This window comes from Ranitomeya variabilis, chromosome 7, assembly GCF_051348905.1.
Source record: "Ranitomeya variabilis isolate aRanVar5 chromosome 7, aRanVar5.hap1, whole genome shotgun sequence".
NCBI lineage: Eukaryota > Metazoa > Chordata > Amphibia > Anura > Dendrobatidae > Ranitomeya > Ranitomeya variabilis.
This window is the reverse complement of record NC_135238.1, coordinates 205446695-205471948: the sequence shown is the minus strand read 5'-3', so window position 1 is coordinate 205471948 and position 25254 is coordinate 205446695. Positions and strand designations below refer to the sequence as shown.

The following is a 25254-nucleotide window of genomic DNA, read 5'->3' as shown; positions in this document are numbered from 1 at the left end:
CAAATCCCTGTTCTCCAGTCTTTAATTTACCATGCGGAGCGAGTCTCCCAGGTGATTCGGCCCTGATGCACCAATTGATGGTGCTTTCACCCACACAGCTCATGTATCTGGGTTTGTTTCCATGAATTTGCAGTGTATAAGTATCATGCTTAGACACTAACACACCAGTATCTGTAAATTGCAACCCAAGTGGCAGCAGAAAAAAAACTATAAATAAAAACATGTTAAACCAGTTCATTTAATATCTTATTAAAAATATCATTGTTTATATAATTATTATAAAAACTAGATCACATCGGGAGGGCGGTAATGTCACGATAGGGGCTGGCATGCGGCGCTGTTGTTGCCTAATGGCATCCTGTGATAATCTATTGACTTTTGCATCAGGGGACTCATGTGCTTGATGCCTACGCTTATATGCATTGTTTTTGTCCTAGCGATGCTGTTGCTCTTCAAGAGTCTCATTAGCCGTTTGTTGTCTTCGACGTTGTGCCTTTGCTGCTTTCCTTTCATTGTCACTGGCGTACTTTTTAGGAGGAGTCATGTTGGCGTTGATATTTGCTTTTTAAAGGGGTTTCCCACGAACAGAAGTTAATTTTATAAATTGTCTGTCTGACCGTGTACCAAACATACCACAGCTCCTGGGCAGGGGAGGAAGCAAAAGACAATACTGACATTACAGCAGGAGATCGCAGAGGATACATTTTGTGAGGTAAAATATTTTTTAAAAAGTCAGTGAAATATTTTACCTCACAAAATGAATCCACTGTGATTCCCCTGCTGTAATGTCAGTATTGTCTTTTGCTTCCTCCCCTGCCCAGAAGCTGTGATACGCTCTGTACATGGTCAGACACAGACAATTTTTAAAATGAACTTTCGTTTGTGGGAAAACCCCTTTAATGGGACCGGCTTCATCTGCCTCTAGACATGTCGCACATCTGCCGCTGGGATCAGCCGAATTATTCTCTGCACCTGTGCATAATTCGCACAGGCGCAGTAAATCAGATCGCCGCCATCTTTGTGCAGACAGATAGCGGCGGTCACATTAAAACTGTGCATGCGCTCCTCCTGTACAAAGATAGCGGCAGTCAGTGAATCATTCGGCTGATCCCGGCAACAGCATGTTCGCGACGGTGTTCCGCTGGTGGTACCGTGCAAGAGCATACCTCCCAACCGTCCCGATTTCAGCGGGACAGTCCCGCTTTGGCACCGGGGTCCCGCTGTCCCGCTTCGGGCATTTAAAATCCCGAATTTGCGGCCGCCGGTGAAGCCCCGCCCACTTCCGGGACGTAGAGAGAGCCAGCCTGTTTTTTTTTTTTTTTTTTATAAAAGCTGCCTCCTGACCGCCCGCGCAACACCCCCCCCCCTCCCGCCCCCTGTGCGGCGCTGCCACGCTGAAGGAGAGAGCCTGCAGCAATCAAGAAGAAAGGTCAGCGATTCACTACCTCTGGCTGTGTGTGCACGGAGCTCCGGCTTCTGCTCTTAGCTGCTATCCCGGCAGAGAAGGAGAGACGGGGGAGGTGCCGGGATAGTGCAGAGCTGTGAGCAGGAGACTGAAGACTTCAGCAGAGAGCTGCACATGGACATCAGCCGCCCCTGCATCACAGAGGAGATTGTGTGTGTGTGATGTGTGTGATGGCTGCGTGTGTGTGTGTGATGGCTGCGTGTGTGTGTGATGGCTGCGTGTGTGTGTGATGGCTGCGTGTGTGTGTGTGTGTGTGTGTGTGATGGCTGCGTGTGTGTGTGATGGCTGGGTGTGTGTGTGTGATGGCTGTGTGTGTGTGATGGCTGCGTGTGTGTGTGTGTGATGGCTGCGTGTGTGTGTGTGTGTGATGGCTGCGTGTGTGTGTGTGTGATGGCTGCGTGTGTGTGTGATGGCTGTGTGTGTGTGATGGCTGTGTGTGTGTGTGATGGCTGTGTGTGTGTGATGGCTGTGTGTGTGTGATGGCTGTGTGTGTGTGATGGCTGTGTGTGTGTGATGGCTGTGTGTGTGTGATGGCTGTGTGTGTGTGATGGCTGTGTGTGTGTGATGGCTGCGTGTGTGTGTGATGGCTGCGTGTGTGTGTGATGGCTGCGTGTGTGTGATGGCTGCGTGTGTGTGATGGCTGTGTGTGTGTGATGGCTGCGTGTGTGTGATGGCTGCGTGTGTGTGATGGCTGCGTGTGTGTGATGGCTGCGTGTGTGTGATGGCTGCGTGTGTGTGTGTGATGGCTGTGTGTGTGTGTGTGTGATGGCTGCGTGTGTGTGTGTGTGATGGCTGCGTGTGTGTGTGTGTGTGTGATGGCTGCGTGTGTGTGTGTGATGGCTGCGTGTGTGTGTGTGATGGCTGCGTGTGTGTGTGTGTGATGGCTGCGTGTGTGTGTGTGTGTGATGGCTGCGTGTGTGTGTGTGTGTGATGGCTGCGTGTGTGTGTGTGTGTGATGGCTGCGTGTGTGTGTGTGATGGCTGCGTGTGTGTGTGATGGCTGCGTGTGTGATGCATTTGTGTCAAAGCTGCATGTGTTTGTGAGCTGCGTGCGTGTGTGAGCTGCGTGCGTGTGTGAGCTGCGTGCGTGTGTGAGCTGCGTGCGTGTGAGCTGCGTGCCTGTGTGTGAGCTGCGTGCCTGTATGTCATTATACAGTATGGAGCATCATGTGTGGTCATTATACAATATGGAGCATCATGTGCGGTCATTATACAGTATGGAGCATCATGTGCGGTCATTAGACAGTATGGAGCATCATGTGCGGCCATTATACAGTATGGAGCATCATGTGCGGTCATTATACAGTATGGAGCATCATGTGCGGTCATTATACAGTATGGAGCATCATGTGTGGCCATTATACAGTATGGAGCATCATGTGCGGTCATTATACAGTATGGAGCATCATGTGTGGTCATTATACAATATGGAGCATCATGTGCGGTCATTATACAGTATGGAGCATCATGTGCGGTCATTAGACAGTATGGAGCATCATGTGCGGCCATTAGACAGTATGGAGCATCATGTGCGGTCATTATACAGTATGGAGATCATGTGCGGTCATTATACAGTATGGAGCATCATGTGTGGCCATTATACAGTATGGAGCATCATGTGCAGTCATTATACAGTATGGAGCATCATGTGCGGCCATTATACAGTATGGAGCATCATGTGCGGCCATTATACAGTCTGGAGCATCATGTGCGGTCATTATACAGTCTGGAGCATCATGTGCGGTCATTATACAGTCTGGAGCATCATGTGCGGTCATTATACAGTCTGGAGCATCATGTGCGGTCATTATACAGTCTGGAGCATCATGTGCGGTCATTATACAGTATGGAGCATCATTTGCGGTCATACAGTATGGAGCATCATGTGCGGTCATTATACAGTATGGAGCATCATGTGCGGTCATACAGTATGGAGCATCATGTGCGGTCATTATACACTATGGAGCATCATGTGCGGTCATACAGTATGGAGCATCATGTGTGTTCATTATACAGTATGGAGCATCATGTGCGGTCATTATACAGTCTGGAGCATCATGTGCGGTCATTATACACTATGGAGCATCATGTGCGGTCATACAGTATGGAGCATCATGTGTGTTCATTATACAGTATGGAGCGTCATGTGTGTTCATTATATATTATGGAGCGTCATGTGTGGTCATCGTACAGTATGGAGCATCATGTGTGGCCATTATACAGTATGGGGCACTGTGTGGCCATATTTTTTTGTTTATAATTATTGTATATGAAACTGTGATCGGCAGTGCTAAATGGGTGTGGTTGGGATGTGGATATGGGTGTGACTAATTATGAATGGGTGTGGTCAGAGGCGTGGCCTAAAATTTGCCGCGGCGCGCAGAGCGCGCCGCAAACTTTGTCCCTCTTTCCCATCTTCAAAAGTTGGGAGGTATGCAAGAGGCTGCGTGAGTGTGGTGCGTACGGTGTATAGAGTGTGTGTGGTGTGACGGTGTTCCGCTGGTGGTACCGCGCATATAGGTTGGTACCAGCTGCAGCTTCCATATTGAGACACCCATCACTTGGGTGTCCCAATATGGCAGTCGGTGAACTTCCTCCACTTGGAATTCTGGAATACGGTGACATCTGGACAGAACTGGAAGTGAAAACATTAGAAGCGAATTATATAAATAGATAAAAATCCAGGCACCTTCCCTTTAAAAAAAAAAAAAAGTCCACTCCTTGTACAGCTTGCCATTTTTTTGGACAACCAGCTATGCTTGCAAGCTGTTTGCTATACAGATTGTAAGCGCAGCTCTGAAGCTGACCAGGTTGCTGGATCCGGCCACACTCAGTATCCCTGTGCTTCTCTCATGCTGTAAAAGCAAAGCCAGCTCTGCCAGCCACATCGGACATCAATCAGATTGCGCCACTAGCTCGGTCATGCCGCCGGCCAACTCTGTTGGTCTTCATGAGCACAGCGAACCCAACAAATTTGGAGCCAGGAGGCAGAGGAGCCAGGAGAAAGGAACTTTTTGGTGCACATCAGTCTATGGCCAGGAATTATTTCATTTCCCATGCTCTATAACTTGCATCCGCTGTTTTTCAGTGTGTGGTTTCTCATCAGTCTTCTGCCAGCACTATAGGTGCTAAAGCTTCCGCTCTCTCGCTTCCCAATATGCAATAATCCTGCCATTGTCCACTGGCTTACTGGCCTTGTATTTGCCATTTGACAGACGCTTCCTGTAATCAGTCTCACATTCTCTGCTGCTAGAGATGGCTTTGAGCTTGAAAACTGGCAACTTTCACGAAGATAACCTGGAGGAAGACAACTTGTGGCCAATACCCCAATCATCATATCTCTCCGAAGTAAGACCACATAATATATATTTTTGCTGGATTGTAAATTTATGGCATCTTCTATAAAATGATAGGACGGTTATCTGTTTAGTTTGCCTGTACAGTTTATCTTCCGATTTTGTATGAGATTTCCAAATATCTGTAATAAGTTCCAGACCTGAAAAGGAAAAAAAAAATTAAGCCTGTGACATCACTAGATTGCGGAGGTCAGTTGGGGTCAGCCCCTATGACACTGCGTCTCTGCCAAAGTCACACAATCAACAGATAAATAAGGTTCAGGGGGTAGTGGTGATTTCAGTTTTAGGATTGTTAATAATTTCTACATCCCAGAAAATGCAGTTTACAGTTTATGCGGACTAGTTCCATGTGCGTTTGGTGCATACACCTCCGATCTGTCCTTTCTCTAGTTACCTTGTCATTTCAGATGATTTTCCATTATAAACGTGTGTGTGTGTGTGTGTGTGTGTGTGTGTGTGTGTGTGTGTGTGTGTGTGTGTGTGTGTGTGTGTGTGGAGCGCCCCCAGACGCAGGGCTGGAGTTGTCACGGTGGCTAGACCCGGTCCGTGACCCTGCTAAGGGGCGTCCAATGAAAGATGTGATGATGGTGCGTGGTGCAGGTCGCGATGAATAATGAAGACACAGGGTAGCAGTCTCTTTACCTCTTTACTGAAGGCTTCGGGATCTGCAATCCAGAGCACTGCTAACAGGGCTGGCTGAGACCGGCCGGTCCGAAGGCACCTCCAGGGTTCCCTTTGCAGGTGGAAATCAGTGCCTACCTTCTAGCGCCTGTGTGTTGTAGTACCTCCCTGCTGAGCACCACGGGATAGTCCTCACAACTATTGTGTCCGTTTCTGATGTTCTTTTCTCTGTCCCCCAGATGATATGGCTAGGACGCACCCGTATGACGGGGTAGGCCTGGAGTTATTCTGGGACCCTAGAGACGCCCCTCTCCCACAATTACCTCCTTTGTCTTCGTTAGGTGATTTAGGTGAGACAGCCAACCTAGAGTCAACTGTCCTGCCGCTGTTTGAAGTAGTACGTAAAGTCTCTTACTTCCTCGGTGCTCCGGCCACCGTCTATGCGCCTCAGAAGGATGTTGCCACGGTCTTAAGGGCACGACTCCTTCTGGTTCTATCTCCTCTGCGCTGTGATCTCGCTTCTCAATTCTCCGCAATATACTCCGCTTCGTGTCCTTTCTTAGGAGTCTGCCGCTATGGACTCAAGCACGGCTCCGTAACGTTCTGTCTGTCCTAGGCCGCTGTCAGGATCCCACCCCTGACAGGTCCTCTCTCGAGCTCTCCCTAGCTACCTACTCCCCAACTTCCTGTCCAACCCCCAGTTTTACCAGAGTGTGAGGAGTGGCCTACTAGATAGAACCACCCCCCCGGTGGCCGAAGTGTGGAGTGTAGTGTGTGTCTGTGATACCTGGTCAGGTGAACTCCTTTAGTGCAATCAGACGTAACATCGCTCCCTTTAGTGGCAGAGCGACATTACTGCAACGACCAGGACTCTGGGGCGCTGCATGTGTACACTACTTATGGCCATCATATGACTTGTATCATGTATTTGTATACAGGTACTTAGAGGCCATGACCCAGAAGATGAGGACTTAGTGGTAACCTGAACCAATTGATTATTTACTACAAACAATTTAGGTGAAAAGAAATTAAAAGGTCTAAAGGTTTAGTGATTTACAAGACGTATGAAAGTAATTCACGATACTGAGGGTTACTATTCTAGGTATACAGGATATAAACCGTATCTTTGTGATTCAAAACTGTGTTGTAAAACAAAGGTAACTAAGTAATAAATCAAATGATATTTCTAACTGGTATCCCAGTCCGTTGTATGTCAAAGTCCGTGTGGTAGTCAACACCGTCGTTGCCTAAACACGAAGTCTGTCGTGGTAGCCACGGTAAGAGGCCTCAACGGGAGTCAGCTTTATGTCTCCGTTACGCCATAAGTTTATTACCGCAGTATACTGGAGTCACTTCACCAACGTGCCATTTCAGCTGCCTCCGTCTCCTAGAGAGCAACCAGGGTCCTCTCCAAACCATAGCCTAGGCCTCAGGGAGTCAGCTCACCGGGTCGTCCAAAACTTCAACCGCTTCCCGGATTGTCCGTATACCTGTGACCGCTTCCCGGATTGTCCGTATACCTGTGACCGCTTCCTGGATTGTCCGTACCCCTTTAAATGCTCACTTGATTGTCCGTACCCCTTTAAATGCTCACTCAAATGTCAGTACACTTTTAACAGATCACCTCGATTGTCCATATCCCTTTAACGGCTCACTCGATTGTCCATCCTACCGTGTCCCCTGGGTGATTCTCTGCTTTAATGCTGCTTCTTGGTCTGAGCAAGGGATCTTGTCCTGTCGCTCTTACTAGTTAACTGCGTGTCTGACATGACACGTCTCCAGGTAATGACATCTCCTCTGTCCTGGCCTCAGAGATTTTATATTTTCTAACTGCAACACAGCTGGTGATATGACCTTGTGCCTCACTTCTTCTTCATAACCAGCAACATACATTCTCCTTTTAGTTCCTGCTTGCTTTATTTTTGTTCTTATACTTTCCGGTCACTTGATGGCAGTATTCAATTACTTATGCTCCACCATGCATTCAACTATAGAAGTCTTTCTCCTCCTTACATATTTTTAATGTTTACCCTCTGGAGACTTCATCTATAATTTTTAGGGTTAAGGGTGTAGACTGCCGTATAACTCGTACAAGGATCGTATCACGCTGCATGGACTGGCCTGGCACCTCTCCTAAACTAAGGCTACGTTCACATTTGCGTTGCGTCGGGCGCAGGTTCGGCGACGCATAGTGGCGCATGCGTCATGCGCCCCTATATTTAACATGGGGGCACATGGACATGCGTTGTCTTGCGTTTTGTGACGCATGCGTCATTTTTGGCGCAAGCGTCAGGGCGCACAGGACGCTGCATGATGCATTTTTTTTGCGCCGAAAATCATGCCAAAATTGGACGCATGCGTCACAAAAAGCTGCGTTTTGCATGCGTTGTGCATTGCGTCGCCGACGCTGCGCCGCACAACGCAAATGTGAACGTAGCCTAAGAATGACAGTGTGATGTATTTCTAGGCAGCTGTCAAGCTCAGGACAGCAGAGCAGACAGCCAGTACTAGGATTGCAATGCAATCTGATCCTCGCACAAGTTATACAGCCGTCTGTCTGCACCCTAACAGACTAGCTTCAGATAAAAGGAGATTCTGCTTCCCTGTCTGCAACAAATTCCCAAAATCAGCCGCAGCACGGAGGACATTATACTGCAGTATTGAACACTGGAGTTGTAAATGTAGTACTTGGGTGACATGGAAACTTGGCAGAAAGGCCCGGCACAATCTGTTTCTCTCTGCAGCCGATTCCTCCACCATCCTACTTTTCCAATTCATCTCTGTAAACATCAATATGCAACATGTAACCTCTTACTGAACGGTCATATGAAATATATATGTGACACCCCTGTAAGCTGCCTCTGGGGGCAGGGTGTCCGTTAGTGCTCACCTCCATATGTGCCGAATCTTGCTGGGAGCTGTAGTGGCATGCACGAGGGTCTTCCACTTCTGCCAGAGGTCGACTCGGGACGCTCCATACACACTCACAAGTGATGAGGTTGAAACAATTAACAGCTTTATTTACAGAGGAATAAATGGTGTTAAATACAGAGGGCAAAAAAAGGACCAGCAAAACATATACCACACAATAGGTTCAAAATGTGCTTTGTAGTAGGTCTGAACATTAATAACGTAATTTCCCCTTTAAGTGACAGCAGACACGCTCCTAACTAACATAAACCCAATTGGACTGGGCCCCATCAATGGACTGTTACTGGATACAGCAATGCCAGTAAGACCGTCCAATGATGGGGCCCAGCTGCCTCGGTTGTTGGCTAGCTTGCAGAAGGCTTTGGTGGACACAACTCCCCTTAGGCTACTTTCACATTTCCATCTTTTGCAGACTGTCACAATGCGTCATTCTGTGGAAAAAACGCATCCTGCAAAGTTGCCCGCAGGATGTGTTATTTTCACATAGACTTGTATTACCGACGCATCGCGACGTATGGACACACGTTCCATACGTCGTGCACTGGATGCATCGGTATTTGGCGGGCCGTCGTATCGAAAAAACGTTCAAGGGAACGTTTTTTCGTACGTTGTGTCCTGCATTTTTTACTGCGCATGTCCGGCCGGAACTCCACCCCCTCCTCCCTGGGACTTTACAATGGGCAGCGGACGCGTTGAAACACTGCGTCCGCTGCTCACGTTACTCACAAATTCACAAACTTCCATCGGTAAGTCGCGCCGATGCTTTGCAACGACCAAGTACTGACGGAAACGTGAAAGAAGCCTTAGGCTACTTTCACACTAGCGTTAACTGCAATACGTCGCAAATGCGTCGTTTTGCCGAAACTACGCATCCAGCAAAAGTTCTTGCTGGATACGTTTTTTCGTCATAGACTAACATTAGCGACGCATTTGCGACGCATTGCCAAACGGTGCGTCCGTTTTGCGACGCTTGGGCGTGTGGTAGCGGACCGTCGTGAGAAAAAAACCTTACATGTAACGTTTTTTGCTCCCGACGGTCCGCTTTTTCCGACCGCGCATGCGCGGCCGGAACTCCGCCCCCACCTCCCCGCACTTCCCCGCACCTCACAATGGGGCAGCGGATGCGTGGGAAAAATGCATCCGCTGCCCCCGTTGTGCGGCGGAGACCACGCTAGCGTCGGGAACGTCGGCCCGACGCACGGCGACGGGTTGTTCCCGACGCTAGTGTGAAAGTAGCCTTAGGCTACTTTCACACTTCCGTCTTCCAAATCTGCACAGGATCCATCAAGGCATTGAAATGACGGATACTGTGCAGATTGTGGAAAACGTGTGCACTTGGCCCGTCTTTCTGACGGACCCGTCGAGGCTCTGTGCAACTGTTGTGTATGTGTTTTCGCAGCGGTTTTCTGCTGCAAAAACGCATACACCGCAAAAACCAGGTTAAAAAAAAAAAAAAAATCGCAGTATTCTCACCTACTGGGGTTCCCGCGCAGCGATGCTCCCGGCAGCTAGCGTTCCTAGTACTACATTGCGAAATCTCGCGAGAAGTCGCGGTCTCGCGTATATATAGGGGGCTATGTATGAGCTCATACTGTATCTAGGGGCCTATGAAGGGCTCATACTGTAGATAGGGGCTATGTAGCAACTTATACTGTATTTAGGGGGCTATGTAGGGGCTCATACTGTTTATAGGAGCTATGTGGGGCTCAATGTATATAGGAGCTATTTGGGGCTCATACTGTCTACAAAGGCTATGTGGGGTGTCATAGCCTGTATAAAGGGGGCTATGTGGGGTGTCATACTGTATATGGGAGGCTATGTGGGGGCTCAGTATTAAGCAGTATTAATTTCCTACTGTTCGTTCGACCCTCCAGAGCAGTCGCTGTATCTCATGTGGCCCATCAGGAAACTTAATTGCCCCTCTCGTCGATTTCAAAATTAAAGAGGTTATTCAGGACTATATTAATTTATTATTGTGGGTGTAAGAATGAACAGTGAGGTAATTGCTAACGACTTTAGAAGAAGTAGCTGGCCAACACCACACGGATAAACGGATGCACGTCCTAATTCCACTGGGCCCCCATGGAAGATGTACATACCAGATAAGAAATGAAGGACAGCATCCAGTCCAGGTGAAAGTGTTCACAAATGAATTCCTTTATTTGTTAAAGTGCAACGTTTCGACCCACATGGGTCTTTGTCAAGCTTGTCATTTCTTATCTAATTGCTAACGACTTGTCTGTTATGCTCAGCGCAGATCTCTGCCGGCACACTGCAGTCACTGACTGATTCTACTGGCGAATTTGTGGCTTCCACTGCTGACGTGACTGCAGATGTCAGGCAAATTAACTGCTGGCTCCTTGTGTCCTAACTGTGTGAAGTCGGCAGTCAATCAGCATGACGACATCAGTAGTCACACACCCGTCGACAGTAGCTGGAATATAAGCTGTTCTGTTGACGTTGAGCAGCTGAATCACTAACAGGATCAGTCAGTGACCGCTGTTTAGCATGCGCCAGATAGAACGGGCAGGTAGCTGCTAACGTTTAGTAACTTTTAGCTTTCATCACCAAGATGCCAACATCACAGTTCCCTCCAGCCCTTTCTATTTTCACAAGTGAGTTCGAAGTGATTTAAAGTGTACCCCCAAAAAGTATTAAACTTTTAATATATCGCACTTCTATTCCCAACCCCCATTCTGAGCTGACTCTGGAGCTAAAATGGCTATCCTGATACAAGTTAAATTGTATGAATCTGATCAACAATGAAAGCGTATACCCACCAAATGTTTTGCAGACTGGCCTCAAACAACCTTTAGTTGATCCATGTTATTGCTGCTGTAGAGGTAAAAACATACCGTATTTTTCGGACTATAAGACGCACCGGACTATAAGGCGCACCCAGGTTTTAGAGGTGGAAAATAGGGAAAAAAATATTTGAAGCAAAAAAATGTGGTAAAATATTTAATAACAACATACTATTATATGTGGTGTTACTATATATAATAGTATGTTATTATGTTGGAAGCTGCGGGACCAGTGTGGTGTCTGTACAGTACTATATGAAGACGCTGGAGGGTGAGTATAAGAATGGGGGCACAGGGCTTATATTGAAAGCACCACTCCAGCACTGCAAATAACACTGGAGTGCTGCTTTAAAATCCCATGGGAGAACTATAACTCCCAGCATGTCCTGCAGATCCTATGACATGCTGGGAGTTATAGTTCACTAAAGGAGTGGCAGAGTGCTTTATTGTGTTTTGGAAAGACTAACCTCTTAATTGTGGCAGCCAGCCACACTGTGGTGAGGAAAAAGCATCCCATGACTGCACACACAGAGCCCTCCCTCTTGTTGCCTTTCCACAGCACAGGTAATGGAAGCCAGCAGATTCTAGTGTTGGAGTCTGAAGGACCTGTGATTATGTCAAGAAGAGGGAGGGCTCTGAGCTGCCATGTGATGCTCCAGCCCGCCCACTTCTGACATCACAGGTCCTCCTTGTGCACACTGCACAGCACTCAGCTCCAGCCCAGGAAGGTACCAGCGATCTCCTCTCCCCCGGACCCTGCTGCTGCTGCCTCCTCCTCCCCCAAACACACGGATCTCCCTAGCTGCTGCAGGAATCAGTGCCGAGGAAACCATGTGTGTCCCTGCTTAAGTGCAGTATTCATTTGCTGCTCCCGGCTCACCGCTCAGCTGATAGGTGGGCGGGGAAGCAGCTAATGAATATTCACTGCACTTAATCATCGGGACCACATGGTTTCCCTAGCGCTGATTCCCTGGCAGTGGGGACATTTTTCTGCCTCCTGAAGTGGGATAACAGTGCGATCCCACTCGCTACTGCCCCCCTCCCCACATGCTACATCCCTACCATAAGATGCACCCACACTTTCCTCCCCCCCCAAAAAAAAGTGCGTCTTATGGTCAGAAAAATACGGTAGCTGCTGTAGGCCATTGAAAGTTGGGTGTCCTCAGCTATCCTCAGAAAATGCTCTTTTTTGTTTAAATCATGTTTTTGTGTTATTATGAATTAAATATTTTGGGGATTGTGTTTTTTTACTACAATTTGTTTTACATAAAGATTGTGATATATTAATCATCCAATTTTCAATTTTGTTTTTTTAGACTCCTCCTTCCTGCTCTTTCAGGAAGAGTTTTCAACAGTCTCATTATCACCAGAGGCAGGATTACAATGACCGGTCACTCCTCTATACCGGGTTGTAATTGCCTGGATGGGTATCGGGAAAATCCCCAGTGGGCCCTTGCTGTTGACGAGAGAGGCGGAAGAAGAATAATCTAAAAAAAATGATAAAAATATTTAAAAAGCGTTTTTTAGGGGAACAGGCCATTTAAAAGCGCAGGCAGAGAATGGACAGGCATTACCTAAACTGCCACATTTCTCATCTCAAAGCTGATTGTGCGTCTGATGTTGCCGGCGTATGGCGTCACTGTCATGTGCCGCCTGCGACGGGTGCACTCACGTCATCCACCAGCCTCTGCTAGGTGGGCGGACATTTTAATACAAGCGTACTGGACCTAAGACGACGATGCCTCTTGGCACTGGGAGCTCAGGAAAGTAAGAAGAATTTTTTTTAATTTATGTTTTTGTAGATGCGGCACAGGATGGGGGGCCATAATGGATATATGGCATGGGGACCAGGATGGAAAAGGGATACAGGTGGGCCAGGCTGGGGGACTTAATTTCTGTTTGGGGGACCGGAATGTGGAACGTACAATATTTAGTTTATGGTGGCAAGTGGGGAACATAATTACTTTAGGGTCCAATTAGGGACATTATTACTACTGTAATACAATTTACTTTTTGGAAAACAGTTTCCCATGGGAGGAAGAAAAGGGAAATCCTGCTACTGTGCAGGGTGGCACTACATCGCTTTTTTTTTCTTCATCTGGCGTAGTGTAGAAGTCAGAGAAAAAGTGGGGAAAGTGCTCTGGAAGCGATCAGCTATTAAAAACTGTGTGTTTTAAGCAGACAAGAGTCCTGGCTGGAAGAAGTGATGATGGTCTGTGCCAAATGAGGAAGAAAAGCAAAGGTGACGGACTTCACCTAGAGATGTCACTGGTGATCACTGTCTTACCTGTACACTATACACAATATACAGAGCTCCTGTCTATAATGTCACTAGTGATTACTGTATTACCTGTAAACTGACACTATATACAGAGCTCGTGTGTATAATGTCACTGATCACTGTTACCTGTACACTATATAATATATACAGAGCTCCTTGTGTATAATGTCACTGGTGATCACTGTATTACCTGTACACTTACACTATACACTGTATACTATATACAGAGCTCTTGTATATAATGTCACTGGTGGTAATAAGTGTTATTAGTATTGTGGTTTGTATTTATGATTAGTATTATAGTATTCGGTCACTATGTGGTGGTATTATTTGGCTACTATGTGGTGATAATATGTGGTCTTGTCATGGTGTGGTGGTTTCTCCCATGTATGTGGTATTATTGGTGTTGGTATGTTGGATTGTGTTGTGTATGGCGGTCATTTGTTCTCTCTGATATTATTTAGGAGAAAATTCTTTATTTCCATTAGAGATGAAATACTTGGAACAGATGCACTTACAGGGGTTCTCCGGTGAAAAAAAATAATCACCTCTCCAAAGGGTAAGTGATAACGTATTGATTGGTGGGGGTCTGACTGCTGGGATCTGCACTGATCAGCAGAATGTGGAGCTTTTATCCCCATTAGACTGGAGCTCATGTGTTACTTAACCACTGATCCATTAAATCCCTCAGTGGCTGCGAGCGCTGTTCTTGTTTTTTTCTGGAAGCCCCAAAAAGAATGAATGGAGATGTGGTCAGACATCCCACCTGCCGCTGCATTTTAAAATGGGGATAAGTGTACTGTCTGGGATAAAACTTCCCAATTCTTCTGATCAGTGCAGTTTCTAAAGGTCAATAAGTTTTCACCTATCCTGTGGATCCAATGGATCAGTGATAACTTGATTTAACCAAGAAGCCCTTTAATGCAAGCTACCATAATTATACATCCCAGTTATAGTACGTGTACTTTAGATGTGCAGGAGCCACCTGTGTTTTACAGCCGATGCTCCACTATAACAAGGACAATAGCTAACAGGTATTTGGCCATAGCTGTAGGGTGGGCACCTAGAGTGAATTCTCCCTGTGGGCCCCAGACACCCCAGTCCAACCTTGCCTCTATATACAGCTGATAATACAGTATCCACTAATCACAATAGGGGGTGTCACAGCCAACCTTCTCTCCCTCCCTTCACATTGACCTTTGCACACATTTATTATATGCTTCACTATAAGGCTGGGGTCACACATGCGAGTTTTACGGACGTAAGAGCGCAGAAACTACGTCCGTAAAACGCGCATAACATACGGCACAATTATTCTCAATGGGGCTGCTCCTATTAGCCGTATATTACGGTTCAGTATTATACGGTTTTCTACGGCCGTACAAAATCGCAGCATGCTGCGTTTGTCAGCGTATTGCGCAAAAAATTCGCCAATGAAAGTCTATGGGGGCGAGAAAAATACTGATTCCACACGGACCAGCAGTGTGACTTGCGAGAAATACGCAGCGGTGTTAGTGAAAAGTCGGTAATTCAATTGCCGGCTTTTCATTTCTCCTGCACAAACCCGACAGGATATGAGACATGATTACATACAGTAAACCATCTCATATCCCCTTTTTTTTTGCATATTCCACACTACTAATGTTAGTAGTGTGTATGTGCAAAATTTCAGCGCTGTAGCTGCTAAAATAAAGGGTTAAATGGCGGAAAAAATTGGCGTGGGCTCCCGCGCCATTTTCTCCGCCAGAATGGTAAAGCCAGTGACTGAGGGCAGATATTAATAGCCAGGAGAGGGTCCATGGTTATTGGCCCCCCCGTGGCTACAAACATCTGCCCCCAGCCACCCCAGAAAAGGCACATCTGGAAGATGCGCCTATTCTGGCACTTGGCCACTCTCTTCCCACTCCCTGTAGCGGTGGGATATGGGGTAATGAAGGGTTAATGCCACCTTGCTATTGTAAGGTGACATTAAGCCAGATTAATAATGGAGAGGCGTCAATTATGACACCTATCCATTATTAATCCAATTGTTTGAAAGGGTTAAGAAACACACACACACATGATTAAAAAGTATTTTAATGAAATAAACACAGCGGTTGTTGTAGTAATTTATTGTTCTCTCAATCCATTTCCAGGCCCTCGCTTGGCAAAATAATAAACGCACAAGATACATACCTTCTGATGTCAGATCACTTCCCACAATGTAATCCATCTGAAGGGGTTAATTATTTTACAGGCAGGAGCCCTGCTAATGCACTCGCTCGTGCCTGTAATTCCCCGGCGAATGAATGAAATGTAGGTCATTGACCTACATTTCCTTCAGTCGCGGTGATGCGCCCCCCTGGTGGATGTCCTCATATGACCTGGAGCGTGGGAAAAAGTTCCCAGGCTGCAGTTCATGAGAACATCCACCAGAGGGCGCCTCACCGCGACTCAATGTAAGTACAGATCCAGCTTTCCTTTCAGCACCCGGGGATTACAGGCACGAGCGAGTGGTTTATCGCAGCTCGTGCCTGTAATATTAGTTAACCCCTTCAGATGGATTACCTCGTTGGACGTGATCTGACATCAGAAGGTATGTATCTTGTGCGTTTATTATTTTGCCAAGCGAGGGCCTGCAAATGGATTGAGAGAGCAATAAATTATTACAACAACCGCTGTGTTTATTTCATTAAAATACTTTTAAATCGTGTGTGTGTGTTTTTTTAACCCTTTCAAACAATTGGATTAATAATGGATAGGTGACATAATTGACGCCTGTCCATTATTAATCTGGCTTAATGTCACCTTACAATAGCAAGGTGGCATTAACCCTTCATTACCCCATATCCCACCGCTACAGGGAGTGGGAAGAGAGTGGCCAAGTGCCAGAATAGGCGCATCTTCCAGATGTGCCTTTTCTGGGGTGGCTGGGGGCAGATGTTTGTAGCCACGGGGGGCCAATAACCATGGACCCTCTCCTGGCTATTAATATCTGCCCTCAGTCACTGGCTTTACCATTCTGGCGGAGAAAATTGCGCGGGAGCCCACGCCAATTTTTTCCGCCATTTAACCCTTTATTTCAGCAGCTACAGCGCTGAAATTTTGCACATACACACTACTAACATTAGTAGTGTGGAATATGCAAAAAAAAAGGGGGATATGAGATGGTTTACTGTATGTAAACCATGTCTCATATCCTGTCGGGTTTGTGCAGGAGAAATGAAAAGCCGGCAATTGAATTACCGGCTTTTCACAGATATCGCGCTGAATGAAATCTAAATACAGAATATATATATATGTGTCTCAATGACATATATATATATATATATATATATATATATATATATATATATATATATATATATATATATATATATATATATATATATATATATATATATATATATATATACACACACACTCACCGGCCACTTTATTAGGTACACCTGTCCAACTTCTTGTTAACACTTAATTTCTAATCAGCCAATCACATGGCGGCAACTCAGTGCATTTAGGCATGTAGACATGGTCAAGACAATCTCCTGCAGTTCAAACCGAGCATCAGTATGGGGAAGAAAGGTGATTTGAGTGCCTTTGAACGTGGCATGGTTGTTGGTGCCAGAAGGGCTGGTCTGAGTATTTCAGAAACTGCTGATCTACTGGGATTTTCACGCACAACCATCTCTAGGGTTTACAGAGAATGGTCCGAAAAAGAAAAAAAATCCAGTGAGCGGCAGTTCTGTGGGCGGAAATGCCTTGTTGATGCCAGAGGTCAGAGGAGAATGGGCAGACTGGTTCGAGCTGATAGAAAGGCAACAGTGACTCAAATCGCCACCCGTTACAACCAAGGTAGGCCTAAGAGCATCTCTGAACGCACAGTGCGTCGAACTTTGAGGCAGATGGGCTACAGCAGCAGAAGACCACACCGGGTACCACTCCTTTCAGCTAAGAACAGGAAACTGAGGCTACAATTTGTACAAGCTCATCGAAATTGGACAGTAGAAGATTGGAAAAACGTTGCTTGGTCTGATGAGTCTCGATTTCTGCTGCGACATTCGGATGGTAGGGTCAGAATTTGGCGTAAACAACATGAAAGCATGGATCCATCCTGCCTTGTATGGAGCATCTTTGGGATGTGCAGCCGACAAATCTGCGGCAACTGTGTGATGCCATCATGTCAATATGGACCAAAATCTCTGAGGAATGCTTCCAGCACCTTGTTGAATCTATGCCACGAAGAATTGAGGCAGTTCTGAAGGCAAAAGGGGGTCCAACCCGTTACTAGCATGGTGTACCTAATAAAGTGGCCGGTGAGTGTATATATATATATGTATGTATATATATATGTATGTATGTATATATATATATACTGTATATATGTTTTCCCTAACATTTGAGCACATAAATCCATTAGATGACGGTTTTGCAAGCCTGCGCGAAAATCTCGCAGTACGGATGCCATACGGATTACATACGGAGGATGCCATGCGCAAAATACGCTGAAACACCCTGACTACGGATCAATATTTTGGGAACATTTCTCCGTATTACGGCCGTAGTACGGACGTATAATACGTGGCGTATTGTCTTACGCCAAGTGTGACCCCAGCCTAAGATGGGGTCACTCTGTTCATTATCTCTATTGTACATGTGGATTTCCGGAAACAGCAGCAGGTTAGTCTAAAAAAGCCTCATTGGCCAGTGTGATAATTGCAATATTTCTATTTTTTTATGTTTAATACAAATTGTGATATGACAAAAAATAAAGAAATATTTAACATGAAAACCTGATTTAAACAATGTAATTTTTTGACAATACTTTCCCTTTAAACCTATCTATAGAAAATGGAAAGGGGTATGAACTTAACAGCTTATCGAGGGGGTGCTGTGTAGCACCCTCATCGCTGTAATATTGATGACAGGTCATAGTAAAGTGACTTTTCATAGCTATGTGGCATCTCTATTTAGAGTTTCCATAGACAGGCTTTGTGCTAGCTACCCTAGCGGCTTGCCTACCATCTAGCGACTTGCCTACTGAGGGCATATCATACGAAGAGGGCAATCACTGGAGAAGACTTCAAGGTCAGAAGAATAGAAGGAACAAGGCGAAGAGGAAGACCGGCAGCCCGATATCAAATAAGGGTGAAGACCCTGGTGGACCTTTCTAGGCTTTCACAAGATCGATCTTCCTACACATCATTCAGCCATTAATTCGCCATGGCTTGAAATTGAACAAAAGGCAGTTTTTAAAAAAAAAAAACTAAAAAAACCTCTATCATGTCCCATGGGAACCTTGGCCTTCACCTTTTAACCCCTGTTAAGGGATATTACTGATTTAAACAGGGGCACTGCACTGGCTTGAGTCCACAGAGTTGATCGCGGAGAAGGCTGGCAGGGATAGTCAGATAGCTAGGTAAGAATCAGGAGGTACAGATAAAGAACAAAATTGTTAGGAAAAATAGTCAGAAAATAAGCTGAGATCAGGAGCAGAGAACAGGGGTGTGGACCAGGTAAGGCAGAACTTATAACTGGTAGTGGGAGACAGGGATTGTTGAGGAGTTCATACAGTGAGCAGAACCATTCAGGGCTCACAGCAGAGAGTTAATACTATATAATACCAATTAAACCCCAATCTCCCTCCCTGGATGGTGTCATAAGTCCCAGAGAATAAAGCAGGACTGCCTAGTTGTCGTCTGTAACGAAAGTATGGCCTTTCCCGGTGACAGAAGTGGAAACGGAGAGCAGGTATTGACATGGATGTTGGTTTTCAATATCAAGAGACCAGACAACCGCTATAATGTAATCTGTGGGAATGAGTCCCAAACACACAACGTGGTGTGATAGTAAGTACCCATGACCAATGATCCACTTAATCTCCCTGTGAATGGGGTAATTGAAAACCTATTTGTAGTGATCAGTAATGGTCCCACTCCAAGCTACTTATCATAGGCCAACCCTTTTAATAATACCACCAAGTACCATTTCCACGCGATCAGTTCCAGTTTAGTTTTGATATAATCCGCATAATGTGAGACACTGGTAGCTAGGGACTCACTGCCTATCAGTCCTCTATAACTTTATAGCAGTGTATCAATAGCAACCAGACAGTTGTAAATGTTATCTGTCATCAGTTTTTGCTACACCATCTAAGAGCAGCATGATGTAGGGGCAAAGACATTGATTGCAGCGATGTCACTTACCCACAACACTGATTGGAGACATTCTGTATACACTGTGCATAGGCCGAAAGCTGCCAATCAGTGGTGTTAAATTCAGAGGTTATAACAAGGAACAGGAGAACCGAATATCACACAATTTACGATACAAGATCAAAATGTGCCTACATGGTCGCAGATTTCCTAGTCATCTAGTGATAATCTTGTGTTCATAATATAAGTGATTTTATAAAAAAAAATATAGCAAGTAGCCCAGTATCTGACACATTGCTCGAATGCTAGAATCAGGGTTTCTGTCTCTACATTATGCTGCTCTCAAATTGTGGCAAAAACCTGGTGACAAATTTCCTTTAAATGACCCATGGGCTGATCCACACTGGATACTAATGTGACAAAAGATGAGGAGCAGTTTGTGTGCAAATTACACACTAAGATTTTCTACTGAAACTTTATCGAAAAACCTCCTAAATCTCTGTTCACAAGCCATTTCCATTTTAGGAACAGAAAAACGGAATACTTGATTCATTCCATTAGTTATGCAAGTGTAAGCAGAGGTGCTCCATTGTGGATTATGGGGTCTGCTTGTCTTCAATTGCTTACAATAACACAAAAACTTCCTCTGCAGGACTTCTTCTTTCATCTGTAAAATATTATAATCATTGTGGCCTCTCTGCTATCATGTGCATTAACTGATACAAACAGAATAGACAAATGGAATATCCAAATGGACATGTGAACAGAGCCTGAACATTCCGATACTGATGCATCTGATACATTCATCTGATCGCACTGCAATCCCAACTTGTAGTCATTCCCAGGACGTTCTCTGCATCCTTAGAACAATCCTTAATGTAATGTACATTACTCAAGTTTCTTATTTCTTTATCATCCAAATCCACCAAAGGGGGTATAAAAAGCCATCCCCATCCTCAAATAACAAAGGGAGATTGTCTCTTTGCTACAAATCCTTAATTACAAAAGCGCAGAGGAGGGGGCTCCAAGGCTTGTGGACAAGCAGCGCAGGGTCTCCAGGAGCTGAGGGTCTCTTTGATCAAGAAAATCCAATTATTTGTGTATATACATTTCCCACATAGTGATTAGTTCATTAATTGTCCCGCCTTTATCACCTCCCTTTCCACCCCCTGTAATAATCAGTTCTTTTATCCAGACCAACAAACACTTGGTATGAGCTTTTGTACATTCAAAGGATTTGCTTTCTCTTGTGAAAGAGCTGCTGTGCTTTGATGATTGGGCAGCTGGGAACTTCAAAGGGACAGAGCCAGGGCTGTGACTGGCTGGCGGCCCAGCAAAGTCCTTATCAAATTCTTGGAGGTGCTCCCACTGCAGTCAGTCAAGAGGCTGCTGGAAAGGAGGGGAGGCAGGAGGAGCAGCAACCTGCACACCAGCAAGTAGCAAACAACCAACCTGGCACTTACTGGGTGGGAAGTCATTGAGTAAAGGGGGTTCCTCCATGCATCTTCAGCAGTGTGCTGCCCATCACAGTGCCCAGCTGCAGGAGCAACACCATGGCTGCAGTCGCCGTGCTAAGGAACGACTCGCTCCAGGCATTCCTACAGGTCAGTGGGACTTTACCTTCACAGGTAGTGATGCCACTTGGGGAGCAACAGGTGATAGAAAATGCCCAAACTGCTATTACTTATAGGAATTTGAATACATTTTCTAATTCTGATACAGTAGTCTCAAATCTTATTAAAAAAAAATAAAAATAAATACAGTATATAGATAGATAATCTGGGAAGTTTTTTTTTGTTTTTTTTTGCAAAGTTCAGACAAAGTAAACTATTTCTTGCCTTCTGAATAAGAAAAATATCATATATTTTTTTATTCTGAAGGCAAGAAATATTTCTATATAAACTTTTTTACTTTCGTAAAAAAAGTTTTGTTTGCACAGGTAGTAATGATAGAGTTTTGCAACAACAAAAAAAACCTACCCAGATTTATAATTATCCACTAAATAGATATGATTGCATATAGTTATTAGGTGTAGTGTAGATATCATAATGTAATATTTGGATATATTACTATATTTAGTTTAGGACAATATTATTATTATTTATATAGCACCATTGATTCCATAGTGCTGTACATGAGATATATACTTATATGCGATGATAATGTGTGCAAAAACTGTAAAGCGCTGCGGAATATGTTAGCGCTATATAAAAATAAAGATTATTATTATGTACATTTTCATAACTGAAAACAAAAAGTTAAGTAATGGGTGACATTGAGAAGATGAGGTAACAGCTCTGATACATTGACAGAGAACTAGTATCAAACAATGATAAATATTTACAGTATAAATATATTTAAAACATCAACATTATTCAACAGATTAGAAAATACATGAACCTTCTATAACTAAGCTGATTATCTAGAGATTACATATATTAATCATAGCAAGGAAGAAGTAAACATTTAATATTAAACTTCTACACAGGGGTAGCACTAGTGAATACAGGGAGGTTGCTGTCGCAGTAGGAACAGTTATCTCTAGAATTGTTACCGTACTTTGCAATTACTGTTCTCTGTACAGCGATGACTCAACTGATTTTTCAGATATATTTATATCTTCCCATAAATAAAGAGAATAGATACTTGTATGTAGTTATTTACAGAATTTTATAACCAAAAAAAGTTGCATAATGAAGGGAATTCTGAAAACTGCAGATTCAAGCTCTGGTAGTAGTAACTCTGACAAGTAGTATCAGAATATTTTCAAGAAATTGAATTCTCTACATTGAAATGTCAGTGAAGATGTCATATTCCATAATACAATCTATATAGTTTAGATTTATTTACTAATGTCCAGTAATATAGATTTAAGCAGATGTAAATTCAGAAACTGTCTCTGATAGCATTAGTAAAGCATTTCTTTAAATTACATTTATAAAGAGTTTTAGTAGATAGTATAATATGCCAATGATTTATAAATTAAAAATGTTTGTATTTGGGGGAGAAAAAAAGTTTCCTAATACATATAAAAAGAGCAGTAGTTCAATGAATGCACGACATTTTTATATACTTTCTATATTGAGACCTGAGCGACGTGATAAGTAAAGTCATGCTGAGCTGCTCCTATATTGTGTCTAATAGTAATTACTGAAACCATTTAGGTTGACTGTTATTAATTTGGGAATGTTTATGAACTCATTATAATTGGCTGTAAAGCAAAGTTCAGTCTATCCCATGTCTAGGGATTTGACTATACAACTGTCAATTAATCTCCTATCCATCTGCCTATATTTTATCTATGCAATGGATTGGTTTATCTAATATATTTATCATGAATCAATATTTTACATGAAAATTAAATATGTTTTCCATTACAGGACAGGACACCCAGCGCCTCCCCAGATGTCAGCAAACATTCCCCATTGGCTCTATTGGCGGCAACATGTAGCAGAATAGGTCAACCAGGAAGTGGTGCGGACTTTATTCAGGTTTCTTATGATCCAACCATTGGATCTCCTTCCAGGATGTTCCACCCATGGACTAGTGACATTTCTTGCCACTCACCAGCTGGCATTCAGGCACATAACAGTCTTGGACTTGCTGCCTCCAAAAATCAACTCCAATCTCACTTACAGTCTACATTTGTTACTCATGAACTGCCCCTTACACCTCCCGCCGACCCCTCCTACCCTTATGAATTTTCCCCAGTGAAAATGTTACCTTCCCCTATGGCTGCTTTTCAGACATCCAATTGTCAATCAACCTATGTACCTTATCCTCCTGCTTCACCTATCGCTTCTGCAATCCATGGATTTGTACCAGGTCATGCAAACCTGATTCATCAGCAACCAAGGCAACTTTCCCCCAATCCAGTAGAAGACATCCCGTGGTGGAGCATTCAACAGTCCTCAGCAGTCACCCACCCATCTCCAATTCCTCATGCTCATCACCGCTTTCCCATCCAGAGAAGTTTAGTTCTAGGACATTCAGACTTTGCACAATACCAGACTCAAATTGCTGCTCTTCTGCAGACCAAATCCCCATTGGCCACAGCCAGGAGATGCAGAAGATGTAGATGTCCAAACTGCCAATCCTCCAGTGGTCCAGATGAGCCTGGAAAGAAGAAACAGCACATCTGCCACATCCCAGGTTGTGGAAAAGTGTATGGTAAAACCTCACACCTTAAGGCCCACTTAAGGTGGCACTCGGGAGAGAGACCCTTTATTTGTAACTGGTTGTTCTGCGGCAAAAGTTTCACCAGATCTGATGAGCTACAAAGGCATCTACGGACTCATACTGGCGAAAAGAGGTTTGTCTGTGCGGAATGTGGAAAACGATTCATGAGAAGCGATCATCTGGCCAAACATGTAAAAACGCATCAAAATAAGAAGATCAAAGGGGTTGAACGGATAGTCAAACAGGAGCAAAGCAGGGACCACTAAAGGAGGCTTCATGGATTCTCTATGGTGCAATATACTTGAATACTGATTTCCTGGATTATGGATAAACCCGAATTGTAACAAAGCACAATACTAATCAGATTTTAACTTGAATCAGATCTTCTTTTTTTTTTGCTTTTATTTTACATATGGATCTCTTTGAGGAACCTGAGGATTTGTATATTTGTGTTCAAAGTGTGATTAAAACTTGATTTTATCTTTGACACCTTATTATGAAACCTTCATTTTTTTCCCAGCATAGTATTTAATGAGTTAGTAAAACTTCTCCAGTTCTATTCTTCCATCCGTTGCAGCGTGCATTATTGATTTTGTAAATGGGACATGAAAAAAAAAAAAAAAAAAGTTTCACTTTCAAAAAAACAATGAAGTGTATTGTTCCGGAATCACTTCTAAATTTATGTGCCCCAAATCTTGAAAACAATTTTTTTTTCCTTTTATTCCTTTTGGATGTTGCTTCCTCTTCCCGTCTACAATTCTGTACTTTCTAAGTGTTTTATATGCCATCTACTGTATTATCGATATATATCTTCATCGGCGTTCGAGAACTGGTCCAGTGGATAACTTATCTATAGCAATATATCTTCTATTGTAATTGTGCCATTAGCTTCTTGCAGCTATGTACAATGTTAATGTGTGTCTGTTTTTTAGTCCAGGGTATGTGCTTGCCATACAGTTGAAGTGTAAGCATATGTTTCTTTTAAAGCTTGAAACTTTGAAAAATGTTTTTTTTCACAATGCACCTTTTAAAAGAAAAAAAAAAAAAATACAAAAGGCAATAGCTGGTATCTTTTCCAGTACTGTTTCATACTAAAATGGCTTCAGGGCAAAAAAGAAAATACCTTGTTTTAATTGTGTCTAGTATAACTATCATTCTTCTGCAAAATGTATCATTTGTCATTTTGTTGTGCTCCTGATGGGTAAGCTATGTTCACACGTTAAGTATTTGGTGCAGAAATGTCTGCATCTCTTGGCAGGAAAAACAGTGGCAAAAACTCAAATTTTTTACTTGCTTTTTTTGGTGCAGATTTTTTCCCCACTTATTTGTATGGCTGAAATCTGCAGCAAAAACGCTACAAGAATTGGCATGCTCCAGATTTAAATCTGCAAGTCAAAAATAAACGACGTGTGCATGAGGCTTCAGGATTAGCAGTCACTTTGTTGGTACTAGGAAATCCTTCAGATTTTGTGATGAAGATGCACTGG

At 44.1% G+C, this 25254-nt stretch overlaps 1 protein-coding gene across 2 annotated transcripts in view; it reads left to right on the top strand.

The window, feature by feature from the left end:
- SP5 (Sp5 transcription factor) overlaps positions 1 to 24259 on the top strand; it is a 29517-nt gene extending 5258 nt beyond the window's left edge. Inside the window, exons 1-2 of one of the 2 annotated variants that reach the window (XM_077272739.1) lie at positions 20965 to 21192; positions 22969 to 24259. In XM_077272739.1, the coding sequence (XP_077128854.1) occupies positions 21142 to 21192; positions 22969 to 24033 (1116 nt within the window). In that variant the 5' untranslated portion in view covers positions 20965 to 21141 and the 3' untranslated portion in view covers positions 24034 to 24259. Of the gene's footprint in view, positions 1 to 20964; positions 21193 to 22968 lie in introns of those variants that run through there. The other variant, XM_077272740.1, reaches the window with a different exon arrangement.
- Positions 24260 to 25254: the final 995 nt, after the last annotated feature.